The sequence below is a fragment of the Haematobia irritans genome, chromosome 1, assembly GCF_050003625.1.
Source record: "Haematobia irritans isolate KBUSLIRL chromosome 1, ASM5000362v1, whole genome shotgun sequence".
NCBI classification, from domain to species: Eukaryota; Metazoa; Arthropoda; class Insecta; order Diptera; family Muscidae; genus Haematobia; species Haematobia irritans.
The window spans coordinates 278,038,698-278,051,494 of NC_134397.1; the positions used below are offsets into that span (position 1 = coordinate 278,038,698).

Below are 12,797 nucleotides of genomic sequence, written 5' to 3' on the forward strand. Positions count from 1 at the left end.
TCGTTACACGGATCTTTCTACAAAGTCCACTGTCTGAAAACCCATCACACCACTGATATAAAATTCTCTTTGAAACTCTTGCAAAATGTAAACCTCTTGCGGGGTCAGTTGTTTAAAGTTTTCTTTTCACAATTAATTAATTTCTTTTATTGCTATTCTTCTTTACAGTAAATGTGTGTCTTTTCTAAATTTTATTTTATTTCATAGACATGAATTTACTTGTCTACCGAATATTTTTGGAGTTTTTTGAGTACACACCTCAGTTTAAGTTAACGGCCGAGACTCAACTAAATGGATAACTGTAAAATATGTGTGACTACTCGTCAGCAACGAATATAACGGCGACGATGACGACGACAGCAGCAATGACGGGACAGCAGCTTCGTCGTCTGTCTGTTAATGGTCGTACATATGTATGTAAGTTGATGATGCTTGGCAGGCTGATACTCCTACCCGCAGTAACCGAAGAAACGAATGTCAGCATCAGAACAAAAAAAAAAACACGATGTTAACAGTGGCAGCAAAAAAGCTCTAATATCCCTTCACTGAGGCAGTGGGGAAATAATCCTTACCAGCGCAAATTGTTTCAACAACAAAATCGGAGCTTTCACCAAAGGTTTTAGGGACCTATTCTCAAAAGAATTTATAGGTCAAGTGTACGTTGCACAGTGAACGCAACTTTTGAAAATGTCTATAATCAAATTATACTAGTAGTCGAGTCTTAATTTTAAAAATTTAAAATTTTAAGTTTTGGTTAACACATTTTTGAAGAACATGAGAGCAAACAAAAAAAAAAACATGGTAAATTCAGTTTGTATCCTAATATAACGTACACAAAACTTTAATTTAAAAGGGAATTCTATCTAAAATACATCTTTAATGCAATCCTCTGCATTAGTGCTAAGACCAAATCTTTGGACGGTGAAGAAGTCAAACCTGGGGATCGGTTTATTTGTGGGCTATATATTATTATGAAATATCACATATCCAACATCACGTGCCAAATTCCTACCAGATTGGATGAAAATAGTGGCCCTAACAGATTAAAGAAGTCAAATGTAGTGATCTATTGATAAGAGTGTCATATCTGGTCCATTCGCAATACATGTCGAGCTTAATCAATTAGAATATATGTTGGCATCTGATATTTTGTTTCGTTCACAAGTTTACGTGATTTTAACAGATGGATGGACATAACAAGATCGACTCAGATTTTCACCACAACCGAATAATATATACATTATGGGGGATCAATATTTCGATTCATTACCAACGGTTATAAAGGATATCCTTTAAAGAACAAGTAAACAAACACATTTCGTTCTTTGTATACAAATTGATATATTGCATATACCTTATAACACCATCCATATTTCATTGGTCGAAAATCTCTAAATTCTATCAGAGCATACACTGAAAAAACAGTGAACCCACCAGTATAGAAAATTTTAGTTAGTTGATGAAAAAATAAATTAATTTTAGAAAATTTTAACTAAACTGTATTAGAAACGCAGATGTCACGCCGATTTCACACAAAAATAAGTAAATAATTTTCGACAAATTCAAGAAAATTCATTCAACATAATTCATTTTTTTTCCACTCGTTAAAGAAAATTTCTATGTTTGAAGGAAAAAATTGGAGTTAAAAATTGCAAAAATGTCTTTACGAAGTTCATGATGGGCTCATTATTGGTAATACATTTACAAATTTGAAGAAATTCTAAACTATTTTGGGGGAGACACGAATTTAGTTAAACTTTATGCTTCATTTGTGTATAAGTTTTTTCCTCTGTTTTAGTTAATTTAACTAACGTACGCAAAAAAATTATTAACGTCATGAAAACTTTCTTAATACGATAATTCGATGAACTAAAATAGAATTAAATCGGCTTTAGTGAAATATAGGGTATACTTTTTGTGAGGGTAATTTTAATTTATATGAGATAAATTAAAATACCGTTCGAAAATTATTTTAAATTAATTTACAAATGTACCAAAAAGCAAAGCTGCGCCACTTACTCTCTACGCGAAAATGTTTCATATTAAAATTCTAAAGTATACCTTCAAATTGTTCTGCATGATAATTTGGCAAATTCATTGGAAACCACACCTGTATGTCCTTCACATATTCATGTAGGTATGTGTGTGTGTGTCTGGGGGTATGTTTGCATGTGCATCGAGAGAAAAGCTTTCATTCATAAAATCATGAATGTTAAGCACACATACATTAAAACACATACATATTCACAAATTTCACCCATACATAAATATTTAAGTGGAGCTTTTTCATAAAAGTCTTCATCAGATGTGTTTTTGAGAGGTTATCATCCATGAGTTTTATATGAATTAAATACATTTGCTACACGGAGGGTTTTGAAGTTTATCAAAATGCATGTATATCCAAATTGTAACCAGTATACCAATCCTTGCGTGACTAGAAGCAACATCGCGTTCGATAGACTAATACGAATTAGGAAAATTTTTTTTCAGGATTTTATATGGTGGACTAGTGATAGAGGACATAGACGTAACGGACATAGACGTAATTAACCCATTAATACCCAAAATGAAACTGCCGCACAAAAATTGATTTTATGGGTTTTTATTACTTCAATAATGACTAAATAAAAGGATTTAAGTAAAAAATATAGATTAGACACAGTATAAAGCTGTCACAAAAAATCTGTTAAAAAAACGAGTAGTTTATAGTTGTATGACTTTAAACAGGTGTCCTCATATGGAGACAGAGGGCGGTAATGGGTTAATAATCTATATCATTACTGCACTACGTGCATCTCAATTTTCACTATTAAACCCTGTAAACTACAAATACATTTACATACACCACAGAAAGGTAATTATCGGAAAAGGTGCACTCAATGAAAATTTGGTTTTTCTTTTGGTATGGTAATACTTCGTGTAGGAAGATTTACTTTTCATGAGTAGTTTTGTAGTTCCTCAAGAAATTTCCAAGGAAATTGAAATTGTTAAATTTTCCTTTCGAATAAGTTAACTTTTGCTGAGGACATGAAAACTGAATTGAAATACAGTAAAATATTTGTAATAAGTTGAAATAAAAAATTTGCTCTGTGTGGGCGTATAAAGGTATATGTTATATGTGGGCGTACAAAGGTATACAGATTTGTTAAAAATTGTGGTGCGGGAAAGATTTGGGTCAAATATTAAATTTCGACATTTCGTCTAAACCAACATGTCCTATAATAAGACCATGGGAAAACCTCGGAAAATCTTTCAAAAGGCAAAGTTCAGGAAGAGAATACAAACGAGAATTACTGAGAATCACTTAACTCATATGGATTGAGTTTTGTAGTGGCGTAGATCGTTGCCCAATCTTTGCCTCGTAATCAGTATTTAAATCCGTAAATTGTCGGTCTTAGATTTTTTTATAGATATATCCTTTAAACCCAATAGTTCGCCGAATTTCATCATGTATGGCCAAATTATGATTCCATTAATTGCTGTACAGAGTGTGATAAATTCAAATTTTGTGATTACTGATCCTTTAATCGTTCTATATGCTCTTTTCAGTTTCTGGAGAAACAAATACATACTGAGTTTTATTGCTTTATGACTCGGTTGATAGCAAACGCCTTTAAAAAGAGGCAAATTCATCCCATATTACAAATGATATTTTACCAGTGATGACACTAAACTGCGGAAACATAGGACGAGTGAAGATGGCGACGAAGACGTGATAATAAAAAAAAAAACAAACTCAAATGACAACAATAACAGACATTCTCCCTAGATACCGCCATATCAATTCAACAAAATCTACACCAACACTCGTGCGTTTACCATTCGACAAGAACGTAACGCGTTTAAGAAGAACTTGACAACATTAACACTTGCTAGGCATCCATTCAGCTATACCAGACCAAGCCAGGAAAGCAATAATGCTGGATGGTGCCTTACTCGTTCATTAGAACATATTCACTCATACACAAACATACGCACGTACGATGTATTACACTGTGTAATCCTTGCATAACTGCCAACAACAGACATACAATTTGGCGTCCTTCGCTGTCAGACAATGTGTGTGAGAGTGTGTGTGCGTTTGTACAAGTCTAGAGATTTTTGCTGAACTATCATCATCGTCTCCTTCGTATACTCTGGATATTGCTATCGTTCCATAAACCGTGGGCCTGTCAGAAATGTTAACTGACAATTCGCCATTCTCCAGCTTGCCTCATCATTTCACTTTTAGCGGCAACGACCCTAAAACATATGATGATATCCCCACACACCCTCACTCATGCTAGCAATATCATGGCCTTCTTCATTTGCTCACGTACTAACATATATCAACGAAGAGCAACACAGAGCAAAATAGAGAGAGAGAGAGAGAAAGAGATACATGAAATATGTTTTTGTACACCTAACATATTCTCGTCGTCATAGCGGCTGTTCTTCTCATTGAATCCCCTTGTTGTGTATGTGCGTGTGTGAATATGTGATGTCGTTTTACAGTGGATGTAAGTCAGATGAATTGCTCTGTCGCTGTAAGCTAACAGACTGGCGTTAACTATAGCGTCTTCTGTTGTATTTGGCGCGATGAGTAGGATTCAGTGCTGCCGCTAGTGAAAAATTGCGTGAAGTAGATTTTGGAAAAAAGTGGAGTAGATTGAATAAAATTGAAGTAGCATACATTTTTGAAAACAAAACAATAGAATTTATTTTATTATACCCTCCACCATAGGATGGGGGTATATTAACTTTGTCATTCCGTTTGTAACACATCGAAATATTGCTCTAAGACCCCATAAAGTATATATATTCTGGGTCGTTGTGAAATTCTGAGTCGATCTGAGCATGTCCGTCCGTCCGTGCGTCTGTTGAAATCACGCTAACTTCCGAACGGAAGAAGCTATCGACTTGAAACTTGGCACAAGAAATTGTTATCGATGTAGGTCGGATGGTATTGCAAATGAGCCATATCGGTCCACTTTTACGTATAGCCCCATATAAACGGACCCCCAAATTTGGCTTGCGGGGACTCTAAGAGAAGCAAATTTCATCCGATCCAGCTGAAATTTGTACATGGTTTCAGCATATGATCTCTAACAACCATGCAAACATTGGTCCACATCGGTCCATAATTATATATAGCCCCTATATAAAACGATCCCCCGATTTGGCTTTCGGAGCCTCTAAGAGAAGCAAATTTCACCCGATACGGCTGAAATTTGGTACATGGTGTAAGTATATGGTCTCTAACAATTACGCAGAAATTGGTTCACATCGGTCCATAATTATATATAGCCCCCATATAAACTGATCCCCCGATTTGGCTTGCGGAGCCTCTAAGAGAACCAAATTTCATCCGATCCGGCTGAAATTTGGTACATGGTGTAAGTATATGGTCTCTAACACCTATGCAAAAATTGGTCCACATCGGTTAATAATTCAATGATTAAAACCGCTGTTCATCGTAATTAAAGGAATAGGAAAAGCAATTAGGTAATATGGGAAAAATTTCAAAAATTTGAAGCAGAACAAAAAGTGAAGCAGATTTTTGGAAGAAGGAGTGACGAAGTAAATTTTGTGAAAATGAAGCAAAATACTTCGATTGAAGTAGTAGCGGCAGCACTGGTAGGATTGTTACCTCTGAAATGGCCATTGTTGTTGTGTCATGTCCTGATTTATTTTAATGGGAGCAAAGCTCTCCCACAAGCCGTTCCCTTTGAACCATTTGCGAATCTCATCACTGAGTCCGAGCTTTCACAAAAACAGATTCTGGAGAGCACAAATGAAGATGAATACGATGATTATGAGGTCTATTGTTGGTACACAGATGATTGTTTGTTTGATATATGGTTGTGGCAAACAAGTTCATTGCTGGTGCTTTGATATGACTTTGACCGCGTTTCTTAACATTACTCATGGGCGGGTGTGTTTGTAAATGTTTGGTTGGTATCTGTTGTAAGCTGTAAGTAGGCTACGTACACCCACATTGGCAAATATCTTGCAGACATTCCAAATTCTTCGCCCTCTCTCTCTCTCTGCTATGAACGGATATGTCCCACTAGCCGTTCGTCTGTGTGTATGGCCATTTTCGTTTCATTTTTTTGGATCTACTTCTTTTAAAATCTCAACCTTCTTGTCATATCCTCCAAATATTATGAACAACTTTGGTACACTTTTACCGTGTGATATCACTGTGTATTCTATTAGGTGCAATACTTACATACAAACATTTTCAATTGAGTTATTTGGTAGAATGGCTGTATATGTAACCTTCCACACCCATGCACACATTCTTGTAGACTCACATTACATATCCTTGTATCACAAAATACCAGAAGGATGTTTAGAACAAATTCCAGTCCTGAGAAGATTTTTTTTCATGGCAATTTGTATTTCATTCGTTGTTGGATTATGTTGCCTACAGGAAAACTTTACCGTATTTCGAAGGATTTGAATTTGTTTTAAACTTAAATGCTCTGTGATATACTGCTGTACTGGGATTTAGATAAAAATATGCACACTAAATATAATTTGTCCGTGAAATAAAAAAGTATTGTTAGTTCAGAGTGTATATGTATTCTAGGATGGGAGTATCTATGAACAGGTTTTTGTTATGCAACCGACTGCATGCGATATTTTAGCACATTGTTTCCAAAGCATGTTTTGTTTCAAAATAAATGATATATCGTTTATTAATGATATATCGGATTGTGTCAAATGGTCAAATTGATTTATCTGCATGTAAATTCTATTGGAATATAAGTAATTAATACTGCACTTGTGTATAAAATACTTTAGAATTACACATCTAGTCGTTTTGAATGTATGAACTTTTTGTTATACTGAAATGTACAAATTGAAAATTTTTTTAGTGTCTTAATAAACTCTTCACCAAAACGTTTGTTCGTTCTACAGGTTATGGGCTAAAATTTTGTAGATTTTTTTTTTTCAATTAACAAAGAAAATTACAAATATGTTTCCACGTGAAGATATTAAGTCCACGGTTACCAAACTCAATGGTTTCAATTACGCAGTTTGGAAAATTAAGATGGAGTTAATCTTAATTAAGGAAGATCTTTGGGATGTGGTTTGCAATCCTAAACCAGTCACTCCAGATGCTAATTGGCTAAAGAAGGACGGCCAGGCTAGAGCTTGTATTGGTCTGATGGTGGAAGATGACCAGCTCGTACATTTAAAGGATAGTAAAATAGCGCATGAATTTTGGGAAAATTTGAAGGAACATTTTGAGAAGCCATCCCTAAGTACACGTGTGTTTATCATGAAAACAATTTGCAAGATGCAGTTGCTAAATGATGAAAAAATGGAATCTCATATTAACGAAATGATGACTTATATAGATCAACTGGCAGTAATGGGTGACCCGTTAAGTGAGTCATGGGCGGTAGCTATGCTCTTGAGAAGTCTTCCAGACTCGTATGATCCGTTGATAGTGGCACTAGAAGCTAGAAGTGATGATAAACTGAATCTGACATATGTAAAAGGTAAGCTGATAGATGAAGCTATGAGAAAAGTCCACAAGAGAGAGGCCTCAGACATGTCGGTGATGAAGGTTCAAAGAAATCGAAATAATGGAGATGAACAACGAAACAAAAAGTGCTTTTATTGTGATAAAGCGGGCCATTTCAAGAAAAATTGCAAAATGTATAAGGCAGCGATTGAAAAGAAAAACAGGGTAAACATCACGGAAACTTTTGAACCAAAAGAAGAACTTTGTCTGTCATTTGGTGTGAATGGTAAATTTGATTGGTTTATTGACTCAGGGGCAACATGCCATATTTCAAATAATGAGGCGTTCTTTAACAAACTTATTTCGAATCACAGCGAGTCAGTAAATGTTGCAAACGGATTTAAGATTCAAGCTCAAGGGAAAGGAGACGTTTTTCTTCCAGTAGCTAACGAAAACCAATATCCTAAAATATTTTAACTAAAGGGAGTTCTATTTGTTCCGTCAATAGAAACGAATCTTTTATCAGTAAGGAAATTAACGGAAAATGGATACATGGTCACGTTTGGTAAGTCGATTTGCAAAATAATAAAAGACGGTAATGTGATCGCCATTGGTGACATGATAAACGGGTTATATAAGTTAAGATTGGATTGTAATAAAGCGCAAATGATTCAAGAAGGTCGTGGTCACGAAAATTGCATTCATGATTGGCATCGACGAATGTGTCATAGAGATATAAATGCGGTATACAAAATGTTGAAAATGGCAAATATAAAACCCAAAGATTGCGGAATGCGATACGAATGTGAAATATGTCCATCTGGTAAAATGTCACGGAAATCCTTTTCTCAAGCATCAGGTGAGCAAAGTAAAAACATCTTAGACATAATACACACAGATGTGGCTGTGATGAATGAGACTACTCCAAGCGGATATCGTTATTTTGTAACTTTTATTGACGATTTTAGTCGATATTGTGTTATTTATCTTATGAGAAACAAAAACGAGGTTCTCCAAAAACTCAAGGAGTATTTTCAATATGTTAAAGTAAAATTCAATAAAATTCCGAAAATTTTGAGGTCGGACCGCGGAGGTGAGTACATCGGGGCAAAAGTCAAAGAATTTCTGAAGCAAAATGGTACACAGCAACAACTTACAACTCCCTACACTCCTCAGCAAAATGGAGTTGCCGAAAGGCGCTATCGTTATTTGGTTGAAATGGTGAGATGTATGCTAGAAGATGGAAAATTACCGAATAAATTTTGGGGTGAAGCTGTATTTACGGCAAATTTTGTCCAAAACAGACTCGTAACAAGATCCAATGAACGAATTCCTTACGAAGTTTGGGAAGGGAAAAAAGTTGATGTAAACAACTTTGAGATTTTTGGATCTGAGGCTCATGTTTTTATTCCAAGTCAACGACGAAAGAAGTTAGATAGAAAAACAGAGGTCTTACAATTCGTAGGATACTCCGAGCAGTCAAAAGCACTTCGATTCTTAAATAAAGAAAATCTCACAATAACGCTCAGCAGGGACTATAAAATACTAAAATTTAAAGTAAATGAACCAAAGCAGACCGTCAAGATAGGAGAAGATGTTGAAATTCCTTTAAGTAAAAACATAGAAGGATCACTATTTGACGAGGTAGATTATTATTCTGCCGAAGAAGATAATCACGTTCCAGATGATACTACAGAGGAGGTGATTGTAAGAAGATCAGAGCGTACAACAAAAGGTAATGTTCCAAAGCGTTATGCAAATGTGGTAGAAGACAATGAAGATAAGAAATGGGTAGAAGCTAGGAACGAAGAAATGAAGTCATTAAAATATAATAATACTTGGCAGCTTGTTACACTACCTGAAGGCAGAAATCCAATTGGATGTAAGTGGGTATACAAGATAAAGCGAGGCGCTGATGGGGAAATCCTGAAGTACAAAGCTAGATTGGTTGCCCAAGGTTTTAGTCAAAAGTTTGGTGTTGACTATGACGAAGTCTTCGCTCCGGTAGTTCGACAAACCACAGTGCGCATGTTTTTGACAATAGCAGGAGCAAATAAATCCCGAGTGAAACACTATGATATAAAAACAGCATTTTTAAACGGGGAGCTATCAGAGAGTATATATATGCGACAACCTCCAGGATATGAAGTTCAATCTGAAGATGGTACACCACTTGTTTGCAAATTGCAGAAAAATTTATATGGTCTAAAACAGGCAGCAAGATGCTGGAATATAAAACTTTTCGAAATAATCAAGAAAAACGGATTTACTCAAGGCAAGGCAGATCCTTGTTTATTTTCAAAGCCGGGAAGAAAAGGAAATATCAATATACTAGTATATGTGGATGATATATTAGTTTCAGCACAAGATATCAAAGATTTTGAAGATATTGAAAAAAATATTAGAGAGCAATTTTGAGCTTACAAATTTGGGAGATGTTAAATATTATCTTGGTGTCAAAATTGAGAGAGGTGATGATGGTTTTTATAGCATCCTTCAGGATCAATACATCTCAGATTTATTAGAAAAAACAACTTTAGAAGACAGCAAAATTTCGAAAATACCGTTAGATGTCGGATATTGTAAACTCGACAGAAAGCAATTTAAAGCAATGAAAAATAATAAAATGTATCAAGAAACTATTGGAAGCTTAATATATTTAGCAGTTAATAGCAGACCAGATATAGCAGCATCAGTATCTATTCTGAGCCAACATGTGAGCCAACCGATGGAAGAAGATTGGACAGAAGTAAAAAGATTGCTAAAGTATCTTAAAGGTTCCAGAAATTTGAAACTTAAACTTGGAAGCAATGAAGACCTTAATCAAGGCTTAATAGGTTTTGTGGATGCGGACTGGGCACAAAACCTCATTGACAGAAAATCTTTAAGCGGTTACGTTTTCAAGTTCAACGGCGGGTGTGTAAGTTGGTCTTGTCATAAACAACAAAGTGTTTCCTTATCGTCAACCGAAGCTGAATACATAGCCTTAGCAGAGGCAACACAAGAAGCCATTTGGCTGAGACGGCTTTTAACGGATTTTGGAATTCAAATCGAAACACCAACCGAAATATTTGAAGACAATCAGAGTTGCATAAAACTTGTTGAAAACGAAAAATTTAGCCGAAGAACTAAACACGTTGACACGAAATACCATTTCATTCGTGATTCAAAAATGAAGAATGTAATCAAACTATCTTATTGCCCAACGGAAGATATGCAATCTGATCTGTTAACAAAAGCACTTAATTTTGTTAAATTACATAAATTTAGAAGTTTGCTAAAATTGTATTAATTAAGGAAGGGTATTGGAATATAAGTAATTAATACTCCACTTGTGTATAAAATACTTTAGAATTACACATCTAGTCGTTTTGAATGTATGAACTTTTTGTTATACTGAAATGTACAAATTGAAAATTTTTTTAGTGTCTTAATAAACTCTTCACCAAAACGTTTGTTCGTTCTACAAATTCGATTTGTGATTGTATGAAATTACAAGAAGAATTGCGGAATATTTTCCGCTGGTGTGTTTTGAATTGTCTTGAGATCAATGTACATGTAGTAAGTGTCAAAGTCCAGTGTGTTTCGATTATTATTTGGATTCTAAGAGGCTGAGACAGGTAGATGAGGTTAGAGACCTTGGTGTTGTGTTTGACTGTAAATTTACTTTTGCTCCACATCTAGATTTTATAATTCCGAAGGCTTATGCATTGTTAGCTTTTGTCAATAGGAATTGTAAGGACTTCTCTGATCCTTATACCGTAAAACTTGTTTATATGTCTATCGTGAGATCCGAACTTGAATATGCTAGCTTCATATGGAATCCTTTTTATGAAAAGTACACAAATAGAATAGAGCGAGTTCAAAAAAAGGCTTTGAAATTTATGTTGCGGTCAATTAATTTTAGTGCTCCTGAACCTTCGTACATTGATAGATGTAGATTGATATCTCTAAAAACTCTTGAGAATGGAAGACTTTTCTTATCTCAAGTATTTATCTTTAAAATAATTAATAACATTGTGGATTGTAATAATTTATTGGGCAATTTAAACTTTAATGTACCATCTCGTGTGCCACGTGAACACAAAAGTTTTTAATATAGCTATACACCGAAGTAAATATTCTAATAATGAGCCAGTGGAAAGATCTTTAATAGAATTCAATCGAATTTCTAGTACAGATTTAGATTTTTCGATTCCATTGCGTAATTTTCTAATGAAATTAGATATAATTTGTTTTTAGATGTAAGCCATAGTCTGTAAGGATTTTTATATATCCATAGACTGAAATAAATGAAATGAAATGAAACGAAATTTTAGGCCAACGAACATCGTTTGGAATTTTCTTTTCACAGTATTTTTTTTTTTTTTTTGTAGAAAAGTATATTCTTTTTGTGATAAAGAGAGGCTCAAAAAAATTAAATTTTCTACATAATTGTACTTTTTCCCCTATATCTTTCTCACTGTCACATTATTTATTTAGCTCTTACCACTTTCTCTACAATTAATGTGAACTAATGCTTAAATTAACTTATAAATAAATAATGTATTTTGCTTTTACAACTTTTTGGGAAATTTTCCTCCAACCCAATGACATTTTATTTATTTCAAGTAGGCCTCAAACATTTTATGAACACTTCTCAAAAATAGTAAGAATACGGTAATATGGTAATGATTTGGCGCCAATGATTTTTTTTCTTCACTTTTAGTTCATTTTTGCTTTACGAAGTAGGAAGAATTTCATAAATGGTATTTAAAAATTCAAAAATCTCATTAAATTATTGTTATTATAACAACACGTTATCGAAATCCCAAAATATATATGGTATAATTTAGTTAACTTTTCGCCATGAATGCACACGCAAGCGCATTTAAAAAAAAAAAAACTTCGTCATCTAATGCCAGGGAAATTATATAAGAATCCAACATAGTATGTATGATACGGTGTCGGTGACTGCTCAGTGTTGAAGTTGATTCGGCGTTGATGGTTCGTACACCCAAAGAAGGAATACAATCACCTCAAACATGTTTCAAGAGCAAAATGTTATTTTTGGATGGTGACCATGTAACATTTTTATCGCAACCATGTTATTTTCTCGGAAAGTATGTATCTTTTTTCGGAAAACATGTTATGTTTGGCGAGAAAACAATATTTTTGTTACATGGTCATTTGCTCTTGAAGCATGTTTGAGGTGATCATATTCCTTCTCTATGTGTAGGAACTAAACTCAATTTAAAACAAGTGTGGAATATTAACATGATAATATTTTGCCTTGACTAACAATAGAAGTATCATGAACTTTCGCTGTCGATTATTTTATTTTCACAAAAGAATAACA

The 12,797-nt window shown here is 34.4% G+C and overlaps 1 protein-coding gene across 1 annotated transcript; it reads left to right on the plus strand.

Moving 5' to 3' along the window:
- The first annotated feature begins 10,085 nt into the window (after positions 1–10,085).
- On the plus strand, positions 10,086–11,971 carry LOC142236702 (uncharacterized). The gene is made up of 3 exons (XM_075307938.1): positions 10,086–10,640; positions 10,886–11,020; positions 11,942–11,971. The coding sequence occupies exons 1-3, from the start codon at positions 10,086–10,088 to the stop codon at positions 11,969–11,971; spliced, it is 720 nt and encodes a 239-aa protein (XP_075164053.1).
- Positions 11,972–12,797: the final 826 nt, after the last annotated feature.

Bases quoted from the DNA above. Each gene is read 5' to 3' on its own strand.
- LOC142236702 (XM_075307938.1), top strand. From the start codon at position 10,086: ATGTATCAAGAAACTATTGGAAGCTTAATATATTTAGCAGTTAATAGC. The intron at 10,641-10,885 runs GTAATCAAACTA...AAATTTTTTTAG, and splicing joins GTGATTCAAAAATGAAGAAT to TGTCTTAATAAACTCTTCAC. The intron at 11,021-11,941 runs GTAAGTGTCAAA...TTATTTATTTAG, and splicing joins TTGAGATCAATGTACATGTA to CTCTTACCACTTTCTCTACA.